The sequence below is a fragment of the Echeneis naucrates genome, chromosome 14 (genome assembly GCF_900963305.1).
Source record: "Echeneis naucrates chromosome 14, fEcheNa1.1, whole genome shotgun sequence".
Classification (NCBI taxonomy): Eukaryota; Metazoa; Chordata; class Actinopteri; order Carangiformes; family Echeneidae; genus Echeneis; species Echeneis naucrates.
The window spans coordinates 4619863-4643868 of NC_042524.1; the positions used below are offsets into that span (position 1 = coordinate 4619863).

The 24006-nt window shown below is 41.0% G+C and overlaps 1 protein-coding gene across 1 annotated transcript; it reads right to left on the reverse strand.

Moving 5' to 3' along the window:
• Positions 1–227: 227 nt before the first annotated feature.
• synj1 (synaptojanin 1) lies at positions 228–23748 on the reverse strand. The gene is given in 30 exon segments (XM_029519003.1): positions 228–2986; positions 2988–3884; positions 5422–5744; positions 5834–6023; positions 6134–6180; positions 8609–8737; positions 9122–9304; positions 9417–9582; positions 9747–9825; positions 9914–10126; positions 10302–10428; positions 10623–10779; positions 10943–11101; positions 11178–11370; positions 11465–11605; positions 12036–12120; positions 12249–12440; positions 12883–12906; positions 13325–13490; positions 14687–14839; positions 14951–15032; positions 15129–15304; positions 16065–16161; positions 17631–17692; positions 20304–20387; positions 21322–21547; positions 21773–22040; positions 22389–22475; positions 22679–22836; positions 23697–23748. Coding segments are annotated over 29 exon segments (4932 nt in total). The 5' UTR covers positions 22803–22836; positions 23697–23748; the 3' UTR covers positions 228–2884.
• Between the last annotated feature and the right edge of the window lie 258 nt (positions 23749–24006).

The window sequence follows — 24006 nt, forward strand, 5'->3', positions numbered from 1 at the left end:
CCCTGTAATTAAACTTGTACACACACACACACACACACACACACGGAATTACAGATGAAGAGCTACAGAAACACTCACACAAAAGGTACAGACAGCCTGGTAGTGTAGACAAACAGTTTCTCTCTGCACATTCTTACTTTCCTATTAACAATCACTTCCTTCAATCTTTTTACAAGTTAGCAGTTTTTATGTTGGACAATCCATAAAGAGAAACATGAACATTCAGGTAAACGTACATTTATTTTTGCATACATACAACATAAACTGCTTCATACATAAATGTGCAATCAGCTGTGCACTCAAAATATGGAACGTTGGATATTAACATGAATTGCAGCTTCATGTTTTCTGTTTATTACGTACAGAATATGTTCAACAACACAGACTCTTATTTACTATGGGTTATAGCCATAAAAAGGGACACCAACCTCACAAAAGGAGCAATTTGTTTTCCTATAAAATTTCATCTTGAACATGACGTGACACAAAGCGCTGGCTAATCACCTACTGTTAATGCAGATACAGTTTCTACTCATATTCATATATTTTTTAAACAGAGCGCGAAAGCAGTTTTTAGCTGGTACCTTCCTGGTTCACGTGTTTTATCTTCCATGAACCAATCCCCCCCACCCAAAAAAAACAAAACAAAAAACTTCTAAGATATTTCACCCTGTTACGTAACCTTCGGAGGAACCCACATCTGATGAGTCTACAGCAGCTGGCATGTGTCTTGGATTGTACTGATCCTTTTACATGACTACTGCTCACTGTCGACCCATTAAAAATCAACAGCAGTGAAAGATTGAAGGAAAAAAGAAATACTGATGCATCACCTGAGACAACATCACACTGTTAAGAGTGGTTAGGAAATCAGTGATGCTCAATTACAATTAACTGTCAACTGGTCTAAACTGTGATGGGTTAGATATCACAGAGGACACCCAACACTCAAATCTCACAACTGTCAGGAATTTGTCTCTCACAGCAGCCTGGGAGGGACACAACAAACTGCCAATAGGAAAAATTATTGTGCGATGCGTTCAGGTGCAAGCTTACAGTGCAGTTGAGGTTGTATTTCCAGTAAAAGTGGAGGATAATCATCTATTAGTGTTGCTACTGAGGAATACCTGCTCATATTGTGGGTCCTTTCAAGGGACGGGAGATTCCTTTGTGTTGTATTGTTTGCGTTTTTGCATACAGTGACACATTTCTCCAGCCACATGTGTGGTGAATACAGAGGCTGTTAGTTCAGAATCTGTGAGCAAACACACTGAAAATGAAAAGCTCTGATAGTCCACCGTTAACTCTACACACACTCGCATCCAAACACAAACACTGGTAAACACAACAGTGGACGGCACGCACCTCAAACACGACACATTACTTCTCACCACTGTATCAACAATAGATTATTTAGAGTAAATCTTCTGACAAAGAAAAATCATGACTTCTGTGATAACCAAATGATGAAGTAAGAAAAAGAAAAAACAAAAAACTGTGCCCTGTAATTATTATGCACGGCGTCTGTGTTTGATGCCATGCACGACACTCAAAACATATCTTTGTACTCAAGACACACACACACAGACACACAGACACACTCTCTCTCTCTCTCTCTGAATTTACATTAGTAAGCTTTGATCCTTTGGATAAATCAAGAAAGGTTAAACACTACGGAAGTGGAAAGGTCAAAATCCCTTCTCGTCTCTTCAATCTTGGTTTTGTTGCTTTGCCATCAACAGGAATACAACCAAGAGAGCACACACAGCATTTCAGTGCATTTCAGTTACATTGTGCAAACCACTGATACGGTTATCACAAAAATACACATATGCACACGTAGCGGGAAGTTTTCCATATTGAAAACATATATTTATACATAATCACTATGTATAGGTTTTTTCATATAGAGCTACAAAATATATATTCAGCTAAGCGGAACGGCCCAGAGACGGAGAATAATGACAGAGGAGATTGAGAACCAAATGTCTTACTATCAAGTGGATGACATAATATTACAGAGCGTCAGTCCTGTGGCAGTGAATAGTTTGACCGACTATGACACTGACTCGTACTGCTGCTGTTCACACTGTGGCGTCAGCATGGAGGCAATAACAACAACACAGTGCAAAGTAAAGTACATTCATGATAAAAGCAAGTACATAACATGTATTTTTGACTTTTAAACCCCTCAGACTCAAAAGCAACAAAAAGAAAGGAAAAAAAAACAAAAAACTTGCAATTCACTTTGCAAACCAAAGCACTCACTAATTGCTGTACCCAACAGTAATTTGGTTGGTTGGGAGTAATGTGAAACCTGCAGTGCATAGCCTTTAACAACGAGACATAACCGAGAAAAAGATTACCATCTCCTCTGAGAACACCGCTCTAATGTACGTCAGTCAAATGAAGGGATATTGACTGCGGTCTGCCAGCAAATGTTGAAAATACGAAAGTAACACTGATTTAGGTGAAACTTCGCCAGCACATGCAGTGTGCTGCATGGCCACACAGACGTGTCTTGATATTGCACAGGTGCTTGCACACACATGTTTCATAAGTATAGATATGCTTTGTATAACTGTATATACTGTAGACACAGGCACGGTTACTGCCATAAATAAAAATAAACATCAGAACAATTTATATTAAAATAAATGTTAATATCAGGGAAGAAGCAAATAGCTGTGGTAAAGTTTGCACACACATTTAGGCTCATACACTTCTCATGTTACTGCTCCAGATATAAATCCTTCCCAGTGTCAGAAGGGGATTGGTCTATACTTCTTAAATACTGTCTCTTTTGTACATACACAAACACATATACACATTTGTCATAGATCTATACATATCTGGATATGCCCTTTACATATTAATGTTGATCCTATCTTTCTGTTGACTCCCTGGGGAAGAAGCAGCTGTCACTGGGTCCCTCTGGTAGTTTGGGGTTACCGGTTGCAGTTCTGGTTGGGATGGGAGGTGGGAGGTGGGAGGGTGGGGAACGACGAAGGGGCTGTGGATAACCAGTTGGACTCTGAGTTAAACACAGGGTGGGAAGGCTGAGTCTGAGTTTGGGGAACTAGGGAACTGTAAGGGGGCTGTGGCATCTTGGTCGAAGGTGGAAAATCCAAATCATCATCAAAAGTGACCCAATGCTGGGTGGGTTTGCCGGCTGGGGGAGGTGGTTGGCTGCAGGATGCAAGGGTGGCTGGAATGGAGGAGGGCGGCACCAGAGGCAAGGCTGGAGCAGGAGATGGGGCAGGGTTGAAGGGGAGCAGGGGAGCAGGTGAAGCAAAAAGGGATGCTGTCCTTTGGAGCTGAGAGGTGGGGACAGCTTCAGCGGCCACTGTTGAAGCAGGTGTGGGGATGAGTGGCGGAGCAAGAGCAGACATAGTCCTCTGAAGGTTTTGCATTGGGCCGGGACATTGGACACTGAAATCCGGGGTGAGTGAGCGGCGCTGCTGTTGTTGCTGCATGAGTGGCCCTGTGAAGGGATTGGTGCTGCTGGGCCGGGCAGGAAGTGGGTCAATGGGGAAGGGGCTGGGGGAGGCACGCAGTGTCTCCTGAGAGCGGCTTCGGGACTTGACCGGAGGAGGTGGGAGCAGGGTGGAGGCAAACGGTGATGGGGTGGAGAGTGAGGAAGAGGAGGACGAATCATGTGCTTGCAGGTCTGACAGAGCGGAGGACTGAAGGGAGAAGGATGGAGGAAGGGTGCTGGAGGAAAACGCAGATGAAGGAATGGAGGGTGGAGCTCGCAGCGAGGAACCTCTGGTCAGGGACTGGGTGGTGTGCCAAGAGGAAGAGGAGAGGGAATCAGGTGCAAGCGTGTCAAAGGGGTCAGGCTTCCATTGTGCTTCTCTTTGGATTCCATTCAGACCATTTATCTAAGGAAAAAAAAAAAACAAAGCAGAGTTATCACAACAAAAGCAGAGTGAAAATATTAACCAGTAGCTATATTTTGAAAACCATAACGTTCTTTATTGTGTATATTTTGTGCCTCTAAACAAAATTTAAAGATACCCTGTGGTGCTATTTGTAAACAAAAATTTGTGACATGGTTAAGAGAGTTTCCTCCTCATGAGGCAGATTCCTGAATATTTAGAAATTGACAGTTTATATCCGTGTTCACATTAAATAGAAGGCAACAATTTGATTGCCGTTTGATAGCACATTGCAGTTGTCAGTCATCAACACAATCCCTTTCATGTTTTAGGCACACTATTCCACTTTGCTGTCGTGTGTAGTCATACAGCGTGACTGACGCCTGTAGAATAGAAGAGCTGGCAGGTATTATTATCAGGTACGATCACACACACTGGAAAATCAGTGTGCTGTCTTATTTGGTTGAGTGTAAAAATCAATAAATAAATCTATCAATCAATCAGTAAATATAGGCAATACATATATATACACCTTCCCTTAAAAAGTGCCAATCTTTGAGATAACTTTGATTTGACATTGCAATAGGGAGTTTTTACATACAACTGCTCATTCAGCTTTGCCAATTGTTTCCTTTGTTTGTCCTTTCTTTTTGAGTTGTATCTCTTATACATGCATACGCTTGCCATTTGACAATAAAAACGCTGATCAATTATTCCTCTAATGATCTGAAACTCCACAGGATACCTTTCATCTGACTCATGTAAAACATTTCAAAATATGCATTTTAAATTCACCACCAACTACAGCTAACAAGTGACATATGTATCACAGTCCACATACAATCACTAACTCTAATATGTATGAATGAAATCATACAAATTAAACAAAAAGTGAATTTAAAGTATGAGGTCATTGCAGATATGCTCATTTGAACCTGAAGCACAGTGAGCACATATGAAAGGACTGGTGGGGAGAAAACGGTCAACACCAAACATCATGTTTTTGTAGTTTTTTCATGTTATTTACTGTTTGATATGTTGACCAACAGAAATAAATAATGCTCATGTTTATGGTTCTAACACAAAACAGCGTGTGGCCTTGACAAAAAACAAAAGATGTTGGAGTAGGAGGAGATGTAAAAGGAAGGAAACTGAAGAACGACATGAGAGGAGGTGGTTACTGGGTGCAATGAATGAGAGGTCACAACTTCAGAGCAGGATTGTTGGGCTACGGAGGATGGGACAAAGAGATGGCTTAACATCAAGTACCTTTCACCCTGAGGGCTTCTCCAGCTTGTGAGAGAGAGACAAATGTATCAGAGAGACAAAAGCAGGAAGAATGACAGACAGCTAAGTTCATCTTGGTGATGAAGCAGAAAGAAGCTTTTTTTTTTTTTTTTTTTTTAATTTCAGCTCCTACAGTTGTTTTCATTTAACATACAGTTTATGTCATCTGAGCGAGAATCTGTTGATTTGACTTTCATGCATTAGAAAAAATGGTGTTAGTGTCTAACACCATGAAAGGGAAGTTGGCACCAACCTGTGCAGCTGGGGCTGTCTCAGACTTTGCAGCATCATGCGGCAGAGCATGGGAGGAGCGGGAACGTGGCGGGGGTTTGGGAGAGGCTAGACCTTGTGGAGGGCCAGCAGGGGGTGCGGCAGCAGCAGCAGTAGCGGGAGCTCCTGAAGCAGGCCCTGCTTTAGGAGCTGGGGCTTGCTGTGGCTGGAGGGGAGCTGGAAGTGTGGGCTGCATTGGCGGTGGGAGTTGGGACTGAGCTGAAGGGGCAGCAGGTTGGGGCTGCATGGGTGCCTGCATTGATGGAGGAACCTGAGGTCTCACTGCAGGGGGGCCTGGAGGAGGTCCTGAGGGTGGAGAAGGCAGAACAGAGTTAAGGTTTAAATTCACTGTATCACAATAATAACATTTATAAGTTGATAATTAAACACATTACCCAGAGGGAGGTCAGTTGGTTTAGCCTGAGCACTGGGCCCGGGGCGTGGGGCTCCAGGATGAGTGTCTGGAATGGGTCGAGGTGCCCCAGGATGCACTTCTGGGATAGGTCTGGGGGCTCCAGGGTGAGAAGGAGGGGCAGGGCGAGGCTGGGCGGGCATGCTGATCACTCCGGCTCGAGGGGGGATGTTCTGGTGCAAGAAGAGAGAAGATAAGAGATAAAAAAAAAAATACAGAAATGGACAGGCTGAATAGAAAAATGTGAGAGAACTGTAACGAATCACAAGGTTTGTAATCTCACCGGTCTGGGTGCACCTGCAGGCCCAGGAGCTACTGCCTGGCCTCGACCTGAAAGAGTGAAAAACAAACAAACGCACTACATTAGCAACAACAAATCCTAAGGGAGAAGGACACAGGCAAACACAGACAATCATGAGTAAACTGCATACCTGCGCTGGCCAAATTCCCCCTGCTTCACTTTGTTATTAGTGATGACATTCCTGAGCTACAGGAGATCTGGGAGAGAGGGAAGCCTTGTTCTTTGAGCCTGGTGCCTTACACACAGCTTGCACGCACACACCTTTTCTTTCTCTATTCTTTTGCTGAACTCTTGCAGAGCCTGCAAACATGTTCCCACGCCACTTATATGTCTGTGTAATGTTTCATTGTACCAAACTTAAGGCCACCCTGCTAACATCACACACCCTTCCTCTGACAAAGTAATGGACCACAGAGACGCCATGGACACAAGGCTAAGTTACAGAAAGGCTTATATGTGATGATATGAAAATGAAACACAGGATCCTCATATGCACAGAGTGATAAATATAGAGCCATATCACTCCTTACAAGACAAACACAAACCTTGTGACGCTGCATCATAGTGGCACTCACCTGCAGCATCTGCCCGGGGAAGAGCAGGGCTTTTTGGTCCTTTGCAGCACAAAGGAAACCAAACCACATTACCACATATGTTACACACAAAATAGAATACTATTCACAGGAATCAGATTCCTGGTGACAACACAGCACTAAGAATAGCGAATGGTTGAAATACTATAGCACTGCAGTGAAGTCTAAGATACTGTAAATCTTACAACCTGAGGATTTTTACCCTCACTAATCATAAGTTATTACTGTGGTGGTGCTGACTTTGAGAGTCCACAAGGGAGATTTTCATTTCATTCATGTCAAGCTCAGTTTTATGAAAAGACAGCAGTCATCAAATCAATAATTGCATATATATCTTCTATATCCTGTTCCATGATGTGTGCAACCATTTGAGTCAGATGGTTTGAAACATCCTGATATCTACTTTTATGCACCAATAAAAAATTTCAAGGAAGTCTCATTGGGGAAAATGCACTTGACACTTATGAATAAGGGTGGATTAAATTTATTATCACAAGATATTAAATGGTGAGGAAGAAATTTGGTCTTTTGGGTGGAAAAGACAGGTATATTGAGTCCTTTTGTCCTGAACCTCATATGTTTTGCATCTCCAACTTATTACGCATTTGAATAAGTTGAATAATTGTGTTGAACCACGCTAATAAACACATTTCTCTCACTCACACACGACTAAGATGGCCCACAATGATGCAGAATCAGTCAACAGTGAACCATCAATGTCAAAAAGGACCAGTAACATTGATGACCGGGTGGAAGACCAAAGGGATCAAATGACATTTAAAAGACACACTGCCTGGCCAGTTACCTTCACTGCCCCTCCTACCAAGCAGTGGGCTGGGACATTCGCCACAGTCTCGAAGTCAAACAGGGGAAACAGTATTGTCAAAATAAAGTACAGGAGGGAACATAAAAACAATATATTAAAATAAAAAGACTTTAGTTGCAGGTGGTACACTAAAGAAACATGACCTACTGCCACATGAAATTAATTCACACAAGAGCAACACCCTCTGGGAATATGTAATATCTGTAGAGTACTTACATATATATATATACACACAGAGAGGGGACTGTTAAGAGATCTACATTTTACTGGAAAACCAAACATGGATTTCTCCATGATCACCATTTATCAACTAAACTTAATTCCACATCAAATATTTTAAGACTGATTTGGGTATGTTATATTTTGAACAAGCTGAAAGGTTGAAGCCAAAGACATTGTAGTGGTGTGTAAATACAGTCAGGTATATGAGAGCATTCATGTTGTGTTGACATTTCAGTGAATTGTTTTTTTTACCTGCTTGTCTAATCATCATGCAATGACTGCAATGTTCTCTGTCAAAAATAAAATGCCCAATTGGGCTGAATGAACCTCACAAAAACGCGTGGGCAGCCAATGTGAAGTGAAAAGGATGAGCCAAGATAGAATAAACCATGGTCAGAAATACTGTCCTCAAGTGTGAGTAATCATTAGTAGTTCATTTAGTTCAAGGAGCCCCTGTGACAGTCAAACTACAGTACGTGTTCAATGTAACAAAACAAAGGCAGCATCAGAACTAAGCAATATGTTTGTGTGTGTGTTTAGCATCAGATGGAAAACAGCAGCCACTACTTTAGATGCTTCAGCAAATGAGGCACATGAACACAAACCTCCACAGAAATGACTTTACCTGCAGAATCCTTTCTAACAGTCAGAGGGCTCATACCTCCTTCAGGAATGAGGTGAGCAGTGGGAAGGTGAAAGGTAAAAATGTTAACGCCTTCCTAAAGTAGCTGACGTGCCAAGTTGAAGGATCAAATTTACACACTTCCAATGGGATTTTTGTAGTCTATGCAAGAAGTTAAAAGAATGGTACTTTACCTGATGGTGGTGGTGGGCGTTGAGGAGGTGCTGGTCTGGCTGGAGGGGCATTGGGACGAGGGGGAGGTGGACGTTTGGGCTCAAAAACTTGAGATGTGGGGGCGCCAGGTTGGAAGTCAACAGGGGGGCCTGAAATTAAATAAATTCAAATGGAGGTTAGTTTAAGAACAACTGGGGAACAAACAGTCACTGTGTTTTAGTGTAGACCAAATTGAAGGTGAAACACTGCACACATCTTAATACTACACCATAAAACCGAAAGGTAACAAGCTGTAAGACACACCACAAGTCTTTTATCACCAACACACAACGTTAACCATCACACTTCACATTACCTGGAATTTCTCTCCTCAATGATGATGGACTTAAATCTTCTTCAATGCATTACAAACAAAGCAAAATTAACAATTTATGTTCAAACAGGCAGTGATTGCAACCTAAGAAGATGACTGCTCCTTTTAGAAACCCTATTTCTGCACACATCATATCTCATACTGCATATGCTGTGCCCACCTTGTGATGGTCGAGAAGGGTTTGTTGCACGACTAGGCCTGCTGGGGGCCGATGGTTCCCCGTGGGTGGGAGAGGGGCAGGGGCTACTGCGGGGGGAGGGAAGAGGAGAGGATCCAGGACCGGCACCTGCTCCAGGCTGCAGGTGCTGCGGAAGAATCTCCTCCACCTCGTCGTCAACGTCACCTGGTGCCGAAAACAAGAAGACAGAAAAGAATCTTAAAGAGCAGTAATCCCTACTTCCTTCCATACTATTGGCAGTAAAATCTACATTTCTAAAGGATAAGATCAACCTCACCTTCCATATCATAATCTTCTTCTCCCATGTCTGTGTCCTCAGCAAGCAGAGTGGAGCTGGCTGAGGTGGGGATGCTTCCACAGATCCTCTCCACGCTCATCTCCTCCTCCAGACTCTTGATCCAGCCCGGACTTTTCAGGCGGATATCAATCACCTTGCCAAGAACCTACAAAGGGTGAAATCAAGATGTAAGAAAGAGAAGTATGGCATACTATGATTTACAACTGTCTGAAGGATAAAGTTGGATACACATTTCATATTTCCAATGTTAAGCTTTGTGAAGGCATCTTAAAGCTTGGAAGTAAAATAGATTAATTAGTGGCGACTTACAGTAGAAGCACTGAGAGACAGTGCAGCAAGAGCAGAGTAACCTTCTAAGAAAGTCACCCACATTTTCTCCTCAACAAACCTATACAAACAAGGACATTGTTAATGGTTTACACTGCTAACTGTCTATAGTTGATAATTATCTGTCTGCATTTGAACATGAGACTCACCGTATGAGGATGACCTCTCCAAAATAAGCAAATTTGTCCAACAGTTCATCTATCAGTGCATCACTAAAGTAGTCTTCAGGTCCAGAGGAACAGAGTGACACCAGGATGGTGCCATCTGGAGGCCCCTGCAGGGCAATGACATCCTTGTAGACTTGGTGTCGAGCGTGTGGGTCAACCTCTAGGATGTCCACGTCTATTACTGCCACCACGGGCCTAAAGACAAGACAGAAGGTGAGCAGAGAGAAGAACTTATTGATTTATGTTTGACAGCAGAGAAACACTCAAAAAGCGGGGAGAGTCTGTGTAATGAGATATATTAAAATATTTAGGTCCTCAGTGTCATAAATGTTGACTCCTTCAGATATATATACACATAATTTTTATTTACCTGTGGTCTGAGGTCTTAAGCTCAGCCCTGCCATAGTACTTCAGTGTACCAGGGCTCCAAGGGTAGTCTGGATCATCCTCATTCTCCGCAGATGTAGAAGATGCACCCACTACATTCATCTCCTCAGCTGCAAAACGATCAGAAATACATAAATATCTGAAGGATTCTTGTACTTCAGGACTCTAGTTTTTAAGTTTTATCCTAATGTACATTCATATATAAATACATACATATAAAGCAAACACACATACTGAACCAAACAAGGCAGACGTGACAACAGGATAAATAAGCATGAATCATCAGCTTGCATCCGTATTTTACCTGTTTTGTCAAAGTTCCACTTTCTCCTCTTCCAGAGTATGCGGTCAGTCCAGGCTGGCGTGCGGCACTTCTCACTAGTGTCATAATCTTCTGAGAAGAGGTCATATTTATACGTCGGAGCAAAATCTAACTTCCCCTCTATAAAACCTCGAAAGACCTGTGCAAGGCATACAAAGAGAATTTTATTGTCAGCTACAGTCTGTATAATGCTTTTCACACAAATTCCTCAGAAATACTGTGTATGGTAAACAGTTTTCTGTTAAGAGGAAGTAAAACTTCCTCAGTTACTAGTAAATATGCAGATCTTCTGTGAGCCATACCAAACCAGCATTCTTCTGGTCCAACAGCTGATCCCCAGCTGTCAGGGCATCCCAGTTCTGCTGTTTGATGAGTTCTTTTACTTCCTCGTTGGGCAGACTGATACGATAGTTAAAGTCTCCACACCAGAACACGTAATCGTGTGCGTACAGCAGTCGACCCTGAGGGGCACGGCAGGTACGATTAGTTCACGTCAGTGCTTCATAAGTACTACAGTTCTATATGATAAGTTTTTACCATGGGGAAGCTGAGCCTTCGTGTGATCTCATTGTAGTCATCATTCCTCTCCTTGACCTGGGATTGGCCAGCAGCAAAATGGGAGCAGACAAAGCAGATGCTGGTAGTGTGGAACAGCAGGCGGATGGCCACACCACCTTTATTGCCTGTGGCTCCACCCATTCCGGTTTTTACAGTATCTACAGCAACATCCCTGGAAAGCATATTGAACAGCAAGGTCTACTTCTGTTCCTGCGACTTACAATATGGTGAAATATGTTTCTAATGAGGACCGGTGCAGTTCGTACCTGATGAAAGGTGCATGCTGTGGGCGGATGAAAACAAACAGACACACTCCCACCAGCTGCTCCGAAGCAAGCAGTACATACTTGTTGTCCCGGGAGATATTTTTCTGAAGTTCAGCTGCCCACAGTTTCTGATTAGTGGTGCTGAGACAGGAACAGAAAGATGTATTATCGTACAGAAACAGTTTCATAAAAATGCTAAAAAACGCAAAAAATATAAAGACTTTAGATTTTATGAAACATTTTTTCTTTCCTTTTCCAGATATATCAGAAGAGTTGATATCCAGGTTAGTAATATCAAGCTTTTAGCAACTAAATCTGCAAATCCATGGCCACCTTTGAAATCAGCTCTTAGGCTTTTGCATACAAAATGTTTAGTACTCCTTTTCATACAACTTGAATGATTTTTTTAATGACTTTCCTGAAAACGAAAAAAAATGTGGTGTCCTTGATATCAGATTAAGATAAGCTGTATAAAGCATACCTTATATCACATAGCCTATCAGAGAAATACATATCTGTTGTTGCATTAACCTGGTTTCAGTTATGCCAAGCTGAAGTCTTGTTGACATACCTGGCACTGACGATGTTGCCAGCATTAAGTTCAACCATTTCCTCAAAACCAATGGCAAAGATGTCTATGGGGTTGGCTTTGCTGTCTAGAAAAAGAAAAAAAATGCACTATTTTCAGTTCAATGAAACATAATTATGACATTAGACCACAAGACTTTAGTGACTTACTAATCATCTACCTCCAGTAAATGGAGATAAATAAATAACAACATACCCTGAAACTCAGGATGTCCTGCCTTCTTTGGAGCATCCAGCAGCCAGTCGTTGAGCGTCTGATTGCGGAAAGCAATGCTGCGAAACTGTTTACCACCGTTAACATTCCAGGTGCCAACACACACCCGAATCTGTTTGGGCTTTGTGTATTTATGATAGTTCTGACACATTCCCAGCAGTACTCTTGGAGAGGCTGCAGATCAGGGGAGAGGATTATTAGAGTGTACAATGATTAAATATTTATATCTATGGGGAGGACAGCATATAAGGAAATAAAATGGAAAGTAGCTAACCAATGGGAGAATACTCAAATACAGGGAGTCCACAAGTGTTAAAAAAATGGGGTGTGGGACAGAGGATGTAAATCAGAACTGTTTCTGAAATACAGATGAAAATTTCATCTGTATTTCACTGTGGTTCATTTCCGTCTCAAAATTTTCCACCACAAGAAACTTAAATTTCACTGTAAAATTCATTAATCACTGTTGGAGGAACACTCAATGGACAGTGTGTTCAAACCACTACCAACACTGGATGATAAATGAATGAACAATAATGAGTAGCAAACACAGATGAAAGGGAGATACTACAACAGGGCATGAAAGGGTCCATCCACTAAGGGCAATCTACTATACCTGATTGTAAGACGGGCTCAGTAACTAAGATTGTTTGCAAAGGGAGGAGAGAGAAGGAAGAGAAGGGCGGGTTAACCAGTGCTTTACCAGATAATGCTAGCAGAGCAGTCGGTCAATTTTAATCTAACAGGGACAGAGAGCTGACACATGGAGATTACATTTCTCACTTGATGTGGCACAGACAACCCCTTATGTTGTACAAAACAACTTCTGAATAACAGATCAGATACGGGTCACAACTTGTAAAAAATAGTCAAAAAATTCCCCCTTCATGGACTGAGAAGGAAGTTAGATTCTTAAAAGTATAATCCACAAATTACTGAAACCTGCAACATGTAATATGGAGTATTTTTCAGACTATTAATAAATCAATTTTACCCTAAGTGTGGCAAATCAACATATCGAAGGGAAGTACTATTTTCCCTATGTTGGGAGAAATTACCATAAAGACTGGAGGTGGTGAGTAAGGCCCGAGCCTTGTCTGCCAAATCACTGTTGAGTGTAGAGCCCAGTCTCAGGATGTCTATGGCCTCCTGCTTCGAACTGTCAAAGAAGTTGTTCTGGATGGTCCTTGTCACAGATCGAGCTCCATCTTTTAGCTTCCCCCCCTATGGAAAACACACACAAGCACATGAACTTAAAAACTATTAAAATCAACCGAATTTCATTAGTATCGACACCTGAAAGTCTGTGTACCAATTTAGTATTACTGATTTGATGAAAAGTAATACAAATAGAAAAAGTAATATAGGTTCTTGAACTGACTGGGTAGAATCAAAATGTCAGATAAGAGGCAACTTAAAAAATTTCACTCGATGTGCAACTGTAGTTTTTGCCACATGGTGATCATTTTGATTTATACCCCCACATTCTCAAAAACAACAGAGCAGACATTTCCAGATAATTCAGGGGTCACTTAGATTTGTTACCACAGAAATTATATGATCAGTCAACAATGATAACTAGATTTGTGTAAAACATATTATTTAACTCATAGACACTGTAATCAACTATAATGTACCAGAAATAAACCCACAGATTAAAAATTAAAAACAACATTGACTGCTTTGTTAACTTACCACACAAGTAGGAGAGAAGTCCAAAGAACAGCACAAAGAGATAGCACACAAGAGTTAAGAAGCAGCAACACACAGCTCTACTCACAGAGGATCGTCTGTTCATCATCATCATCATCTCATAACCTTTTATTAATCTTTTATTAGTAAAGTGCCAACCATTTGAGCCAAAACAGCACAGAGTCACTGTGAATGTCTCACAGTTTTAGTGCAACCAAGTTTAAGAAGTTAAAATGAAAATAACTGCATTTGCAAAAATGTTTTGTTTAATGTGGTTAATAATTTTGATATTGATATATATTGATATATATATATTTTCTTGCCTCAAGCTTTATTTGGTTTAGTTTCAAGTGTTTGTCTAAGATTTAACAACAATTACTCAGTTCAGATCCACTTTGCTTTATGAGAGCAAAACATTTAAACTAATTCAAAAAAGGGCAACCAGAAAATTTCACACTGTCAATATGGACTCCTCTGAAGCTGTTAGTGTGTAGTGTAGACTACCAGTGTATTTCACTGTTTTATATCTTCAGCCAGTGGCAACAACTCGGAGCCTGGTGTTATAACAGGCAGAGTTACATCATATGTGACCCCATCAAGGTGCTCAAATACTTGAAATCTGACCACATCATCAAAATCTTGCATTACACATCACTCTGATAATCCACTCTGCCCTAAATGTCCTACTATGAACTTGCATATTAGTCGATTGTCTCCCCATTGTGTACCTTGGCTTTGCCGTCCAGGGCACCAGTGCCAGCGTAGATCTTACTGACAGAATCTCCATTGGCAGACCACATGGTTCTGAAGACCTCTTGGAACCTGGCTACCAGCTGGGGTTTCTCTGTCAGACCCATTTGCTCCAACTGCTTTGGCAGCATCTGTGGTGAAGAAGAACGATGAATGAAACTAAAACCATCACCTAAAAAATTGATTTTGCCTGATGAGATGCAAACCCTGTATGTTATGGCACACAATGCTAGACTTCCTACCTCAAGGGCAAAAAAGGCCTGTACACTGTTGGTTCTGTCAAGACAGTCCAGGCAGTTAGTCCTGATGGTTCCACCCTGACTCCTACAAATACATGTAAAAATGTTAACAATAACAATAATAATAATAATAATAATAAAAAAAGACATTTAATACAAGTTAAAACAATTTATATTTCACCTTACGATGCCCGTCTCTCCAGAGTAATAGAAGAACCCACACTCTTCTATGAATTTGCTGAGCTGGGGTTTGAGGACACTGTTAAGTTTGTCTGCCTTGCCTCCCTTCACATTTTGATGGTAGTCAAAGTTCACCATTTTCACTGCTGCTGCATGCTCTGACGCCTTCAAGTGGCTCTGCAAAAGACAGGGAGAAGAAGAGGAGTTTATCCTGGACATTCGCACTAAATACATATGCCTTGTTCACACATTGTGTGTGTCCTGTACCTATGAAGCAACATTAGTTTGCATTCATTGATGCAAAGTGGCTAGATTCATGAGGCAACCTTTGATTGTGCAGAACATTCAAGGTCTGCACTCCTGTCAAAGCCAAACTATGGACTGTTATGGACTGAATATTCAAAACCTCCTAAACTACTCAACTCTCCAAGTCCTACCTTGTAAATAACATATTTGCTGCTTGGCAAACACATCATAGAACCCATACAAAATGTAGAGCTGTGGATTGTGCATCCAAACCTTAATCACAGAAATTCACTTAAAAAAAAAAAAAAAGCACTCTTCAATGCCATTCACAACAAAGAGTTTTAAACCTCAAGAGGTTTTATGACAGGCCATAGAAGAAAATATGAACTAGCAAGAATTCAAGGTTCCACATTCAGGATTAAGAACCCTAGGGAGTGAGTATTAAAAGAAACCATTTTGATATTGTCATGACTCGTCAGATGGAAAATACAGCCAGACAGTGATGTATTCTGTGTAGCGCTGCAGTGTTTACATACTCAAAGGAATTCCTCACTAGAATGTGGGTTTACAAACAGAATAAATGGAGCATTTGTTTTGAGACAAATGGTCTATTGTCAGAGGGATTTGCAATAATTATTTCGCTTTAGAAGGATCAGAGAACTTGTGTGTCAGTGTTAATGGTTGCTCTCACCTGAAATGCTTTGCTGAGCATGTGCTCTCCTTCCTTACTACCAAGGAGGTTGATGATCACCTGTTTACCGTACAACGTCCGTAATGCAGTGAAATGTCTGTAAAATACATATAGCTGTATTATACATGCCTTTTCATAACTGATAGCAGTCTACATGCTTGATACCAATTCCTGAGATTGCTGAATGCTGTACACAGAAAATGTCTGTTTCCTACAGCAATTCCTGCGAGTAGAGTGATGTAGGCCAGAGGGTATTCCCAGATTCCTTTGGAACATATTTGTTTTAATACAGCTGTAGTAGAACAAATACTTTTTGCTAAATTCTGCAGCTGCTTTATCAAACTGGTTTGAAAGAATAATGGATACGATCAGGAAAGCAGAACCTTTGAGCAGCAAGAAACGCAGATTTGGGCTACAGGCTGTGTATTTATAAACAGGTGCTCCATGTAGGAAGTGCTGAAAGAGACATACTTAGACATTACTGCAGAAAACTGCCCAGACATTACAAAGGATGACTCATCACTCCTCTTGTCAAAAGATATTAGGAAACTAGTAGCACTCCAGCTGCTGAGTGAGAAAAATTACTTACTGCCACATAATACTAATTGTGAACAGTTAGTCATTTTTGTTTGGATATGTATGAGATATCAATAAACAACAACAAAAAAAAACCCTCTCTTCTATAGTCAAATATGTCTGAAATAAAAAAAAAAAAATCACGAGTTCTCTTTGTAGCCTTTAAGTAAAATGCTATTTTGTACTGAGTGTGCAGTATGGCTAGCTACTAGAACACTGACTATAGAAAGATGATAAGGATGAAGCTAGACATGGTGCTCTCAAGGTGTGCCACAATGATTGGGATGATCATATTTCCTCTACAGGTACCGGGTTTAGGCCACACTGACAGATCATCTGGCTTAAGTGTCCTCAAAAAAAATTGGTATTCTTAAGGGTACTGCTCTGCTGCTGACCCTGCATTGTTTAATGATGATTCAGAAAAAGTGTTTTTGGTAAAAAGCGCTTTATCCACTAATCAGAAGGTCAGTGGTTTCATTCCTAGCAGCAGGTCAAAGCGTCCTTGAAGTCCAAATTACCCCTGATGTTACACTGGTGCATTTCAGAAAGGCACAGCCTGAATGGGAAAAAGCTCTGAATGGGTGTATAAATTGCTTTGGGAAGTGCTAAATAAGTGCAGTCCATTTATCATTTCGTTTATTCATGCACATTAACAAACTATAAATTTACTTAACCTTCATAAATGACATTAAAAAGTAAGGCAGGTTTGTCTGGAATTAAACTGTCAATAAATTCCAAAGGTTGACAGCTAATCAAGGGCAACTAATGTGTCCTTCCTGTTCCCTGCAATAGAGCTGCCTCTGAGGACAAACTTCAATTAACATCATCTATAGAGCTTTTCTTTATCGTAGCTTTGGTAGTAATTGCGGGAGACATAATACTATGGTATCTCCTATTTTTGTCTGAGCAGTGGCAATCTGTTGGAGGTACAAATGGTACAAAAATGTCCACAATTTAGTGCACACACACCACACTTAACATTTTAATTACCTTTCGAATGCTGGCGCATTAGCCTCAAATCCCCTTGACAGTTTGACACGATGAGAGCCAACCTACAGAACAGAGACGGTGGAAGACGTCAAAAAAGAGACAAGTCATGCTGCCCTTCTCTGGTAAAAATCAAAAAAAGGAAAGTTGTGCAAACATACGCCGAAGATGGACAGAAAACTTGGGGATGAGCAATGGATTCGGAACAGAAGTTTTATACATTTCAGTGAACCAAATAAATAAAGGAAGGAAGGAAAAAAGATATGCTGGAGTAAGACACCAGTAACACAGGGGGAGCATGACAAGATTTGGACATACAGACACACAGAGCAGAGAAAACTTGTTGCTTGCCATCTTTTTAGGTTTAACAGATTTTTCCCACATTTGATTCTCTTTGTCTTAATAACGCTGACACACTTGTGCCGGCTGAATTGTGGGAAAAACTAAAGAGCATGATCCATTATGACTGCACCATGACAGGCTTAGCAGGACACAAGCCTATTGGTGATTACATGGAAACATGCTCTTTCTGCACCGCAGGTCTCTACTTGTCCCTTAAATCTGCCTGTGGACAAACACTCCCTCTTTCATTTAGCTTCTCGTCATGCCTCTAGAAGCAAGTTTGAGGCTGAAACTCAAATACTACCTCATTCTGTTCTCCTACTGGCCACTCAGTTCAAGCAGCATGCACCCATTCAGTCTTTCATTATTGCCATTGCATTTTCTCAGAGCCTTACAGAGATTTAATGAGTGCATTTTGACTCAATGTGTTGTAAGATTTCTCCTTCTGTACAAGTCCATGTCCTGTCCTTGCACCATCTGCTAATCATTTCCTCTGCTTTGTATTCATCTACTTACAATGTTTGTGTGCCCACTATTGTTAGACTCAAGTTTGGCAGGACAACACATTTTGCTCCATGCTGCTGCCATTTTGTCACTCGTTCCTCCTTCAACGGTTTTGCCAGTCTATTCTATGCATATTTAATGACTTCCTGAGATGGTATCTGAAAGGACTCAAGTTGCAACAATACATCTCAAACCAAAACCCTCCTCCAGCTCAATTATGCATTATTGCAACAAATGAAATCATTTGTTTGAAATTTGACTGTTCCATATTACCAGCTTTTTATGTCCACAATACATTGCATATGCCATTCTGTTTGCTTTTGAATTGTTTGTTTAATTACAGAATTTCTTCCATTAACATAGTAGCATGTATAGTACAGGCCAAAAGTTTGGACACACCTTCTCATTCAAATGAATAGGAAAGTGTGTCCAAACCTTTGGCCTGTACTGTGTTCAAATTATAAATGTTAGATTGCAGTCATTCAAAGGGATTACCTGAAATCTAATGTCTATTAAAAGTGACCACAAGTTCATTTACCACGATTCCACCAATCCCACTAACTGCACTTTCTCCAAAACAACCACATAAAATCATTAATTACTAATTATTTGTCATCAATCGGTACTCTAACAACTACCCAACTAAGAATGGAAATTTTTTACATATATTAACCAATTGTCTGGATAAAACTGAACCTATCCAACCAGCTTCAGGGATAAATTAGAGAGCATGGGGAGGAGAAAGTATGTCTACAAGCTACAACTGGTAGAGGGGTCTAAGAGCTAAAACAGTGCCTTAAAAGCAGAAGGGCTACAGTTCTGTCTGAAAACAACCCAGAGCCATCTACCCCATGTTTTGACCAAACCAAGGATCTTGTAGACTGAATGGGTGACTAATATGGCCTTGGCTTGGCTTAGCCCTCTAAAATATTAAACAGCTCAGTCGTCCATATTATCAGTCAACACCTATCCAGCTGCCTGTGGAATACTAGTCGCCTAAAAATGAGGGGCAGTAGAGCGGGGATGTTTTCAGACCAGGCTCTCACCTGACCAAAGAAGTCTGGGAGCTGAGGAAAACAGAAAAATGCCCTTTACCAACTGCTATATCTATCACTGCCCCACATTCAATCTAATCCACATATCTGTACAATGTCAAGACAAGGGCAGGAGAATCCCAGTGATGTTGTCTAAAGTGTGTGTTAAATGGGTGAACCCAGCTCCTGCTTTGAGGCTCCATAAGGGATTTTTCCGGGTCAGGGACTGTGTATGGGATGTGGATAAAAAAATCCAGATTAGGATTGCATTGGCTTTAACTCCTGCCTTTTGGCATTGCACAGAAACATTCCCATCTGCAGTATTGAAGCACCAGCACCACAAAGAGCCCCCCCCCAAAAAAATAAAAGGAAAGGGGGGATTGTACCAGGTGGGGGTTTTCATCCAGTTCATCAGGGTGCCAATTGTCATTCAGGTATAACCAAACACCCTTAATGGACTTTTTCTGAACACAGCATGGACAAAATGTGTTACAAATAGGATAAAGATATCCAGTGTAATTACATGGAGACTTTTCAATGTTTCAGTCCCCTTGTATTATCATAACAGATACAAATGACAAGTACAATATATTTTATTACAGTTTTCCTTCTTATTTTGAAGAACTCCAGACCTGAAGGCTTCAACAGACTTCATTATTTATACCTAAAGAGTTCCGATTGAGTGAGCCTCATTTAACTGCAGCATTTAAAAAACTGCTAAGAGCTCTGGACAAAAAAAAGAACACAATTTTATGTGACTTGATATAAGAAAAGCTTATATTTGGCAATCTATTACCTGGATTCCTGGCTGTTCCCAGAAAAGAGGAATGGACCCACGGATTTGAATGAAGGATGAGACTCTGTCATCCAGGAAAATAACCTGTTAAAAAAAATAATACAAAACAGTAAATAGCAACTGACATTTGGTCTTTGTAAACAAAGAAAACCATAGGGAAGTAGCAACATGTTAATTCCTCCATAAAAAAAATACAGCAACACAGAGGCTAGCCAAAACAAACTACTGACAATCAAACATAATCCAACACAAAATCCTGCAATTACCAATGCACTCCTGAGAACTCTAATGTTCCCTTTCTATTCAGAATTTTAGAAATATAGATTTATGTAAAATAAGTATGAGTGTATTGCAGTACTCTGGATTTTAATTGTTGCACTTTCGGTCACAGTGTTCAACCTGCAGTTCCTTTTTGTTTCCTCAAACAGGCAGTTTAAAAAAAGGGAGCATGCCTGACAAGTCATTGGCCTCTATGAAGAGCAGATATGCAGCTTCAGCCAGTACGCTGACTCAGCAAAAAAAAAAAAAAAAGAAAGAAGAGGAAGCAGAAAGGACTAAGGTTTATTTAACAAACGAACTTTCACCACCAAAACATTTTCCTAAGATATTCACCAGCACTAACCACCTGGTTTTCATATAGGTTTTAAATTTAACTATGCGTCAATGATTATTTTTTCCAAACAAAGCCTTTTCACAGTGACTGTGAAAACTTTCAGTATCAATAGATAACCAGTATTTAAATAGTCTGTATTAACCAAGGTCATCAGGCTCTGCCAATGCATATGACCCTTCATGCGAACACTGAATTGACTAAAGCATTTCAGTGTCTGCTAAAGTTTGTCACTGCCCAGAACTGAGTAGAACTGATCCTGAAAGAGAACTACCATTCATCTAACATATTGAATCTGATCATCTAAAACTGACTAAACCATTGCTCCAAACTTATTTCTGATCACCAGCTTTTCATCATAACACATCACAAACTAGACAAGAGTGAATGGTAAAAGATTTGCTTCACCTGTTCAGTCTCCACAAAATTGGCCACTTGTCCATCGTCATTGGTTCCCCGGACATTGAATCGAGTGCCGGCTCGCTCTGAACTGAGGCGGGAAAAGATGCAGGCCTTGGCCTGCTTGTGACCTGCATAGATGGTTCTGATCTCCACGCCGCCACACATCAACCTCAACAGCCAGTCATCACAGTTTACTCCATAATGTTTCAGGTGCAGGTGTAGAGATTGATTCCTATTGATTTATAAAAAAAAATAAACAATAGTGAACACTAAAACAAATTCAGTGTGAACTGTTAATTTTCACACCTCAGTCACAATTTACATGGCCTCCATATCACACATTGATGAGGAACTGGTTCATTACAAATTGAAGACTGAATGGAGAACATGCATTTTGCTCATATCTACAATTTCAAAGATTTAAAAAGCCAGAATAGTAATCATTTTACATTCTTACCAAAAGAAACGGTTATCTGTTGTGTCTTCAAGAATCCTGCGATGTGCATTGAGACTCAAGTCCATGCTGATTCCCGTGGAAGACCAAGCAAAGTAGAAGTGTCCTGAGTTCAGGACCTTTCGCACCTCAGCGATCCGGTCCTCATCTCCTGGATCATTCTTCAGCGATATGAAGTCTGTCTGTGTGACCCTGAACACCTCAGAATCCTGCACCTTCCCCACAGAGCTGCATCCTGTCACAACCACCAGACTGTGGAGCATGGAGTCACCTGCAGAAGTAAAGTTGTAGCATTTGTAATATAAACTGAATTTTGTGAATTGCAAAGATAGGATGAATGCATCCAGCATGCAAGCATAAGAGACTAGATTTTTTTGTTAACAGAAAATCCCCAAACAGTCAAATCTCAGCCATCTATAAATCTGGGCTTTAATCTTTTACTCAGTGTTTTCCTTGTTGTGATAACAAGTGCCGTCAAGGTCATAAGGAGGACAGGAGAAAGCAGCTTAGAAGAAAGAAGTGACAAGGCCTTTCCAGGCACACATGAACCCTGTGGCCAGAGCCTAGACCAGACTCGGGAAAAGAAAGAGCAAATAGAGCAGATGTTTCAGTAGCTTACCCAGGTTTAGGCGGAGGACACCCAGGATTCCATAGGCATCCACAACCTTGCTGTATGTGTTTTTTATGGCATCCTTCTCTGCTGCCGCTAGAAAATAGACCAAAACAAAAGGCAGCCTTCTTCAATCTGAGATAGCCTATGACCTAATCGCAGAATGTAATCAAAGCCTATCACAGTCTATATCACAGGATACCTTACGTCTTGCATATGCATTTCCGAATCCGAAATTCTTATCTAAAGCAAGTGCTAACGGATTACTAAAGACAGGGCAATCAAACAAGATGTCTTACACAGAACAGCAACAGCCCCTGACTCAAACATGAGGCATTCTTCCTTGGTCCTAGTTTCTACTATGACACTGTAGGGAGGTGGGTCCAGCTTGTGGTAAATGCGATATCCCTTGCTGAAGGCCATCGCTGATCGAAGATGGTTAAACCAATATTATGACCTGAAAAAGGAAAGAAAAAAAAAAAAAAACAATATGAAAACATCAGACAAGGGCGAGTGAAATCAGACACATCTGTAGTTTAATACAGAGATGACCCCGGATCTGCCATCACATTGGGTACATGTAAGGTTGTGAGTGAGCAAGATGGAAACGCATTAGAAAAACCATGATTGCTGTTCATTGAACGTCCGGACTTGCATCTTACAAACCCCAATGACTAAGACAGGTGTCATGTTATTTGGCAATGAATTGCGTGATTCGTATCAAGCAGAAATTTAGGATTGCACCACCAGAAAGCCTAACGTAGCACCACATACTCTAAATAACGAGCATAGCTAAGGCCCGCATTGAAATACAGACATACAGACAGACAGATCTTATTTTGGACCGATGGTCGCAGGTGGCCGTAGCTCATGAACGCATCACGGTAAACGGTAACGTTATTTAGGCCGGTGGACCGAAACATCATCCATCCTGACGCGGTCAGTCACGACTTCAATATCCGACTGCAGCGAGCTCAGCAACCGCTAACCTCTGCCCGCCCGTTTGCTTCGACACTTGGTTTTTGAAGGATGAACACACGAGCAAGAGATAAAATAAACGACAAAGCGAAAACATATATTTGTATATACACCCTGCTGGCCATTTAACCGGTTAGCTGCTGTCGTTAGCCAAGTTAGCTAGATTAATCACAGGGATCGCTGCCGTCGGCTAGCTTAAGACACTGATGGTGGTTCAACCTGCACGTCCGGACGATAAACTCTCACTACATTTGAACGACTCGACTGCGTGTATCACAAATCGAGCATGCTTTTTTAAATGATAGATTTATCTGACAATAGTCGATTTTATCTCCTTACCGTTTCCCCCCACCGGGTTGGGACTCCCCTGTCACAACAAAATCCTTCCCGGTGTGTTGGCAGAATGGTACATCCCGATGCAAAGGGACTACCTGACGTTATCCTAATATCTAGTTTAAAAAAAATAAATACGCTTTCATACAAGCGTCTAAAACACCAACAAGTCGTCAGTTGATATTTTCCAAGATAAATCAAACCAAAAAAAATGCCGTTTGTATTTTAAATATGTGTTAATAATTACCAGTAAACGGCAAATTTCAGGGAGGCAGAAAAATGTTATCGTCCAGTTTGAGTGTTGAGTGACAGCTCA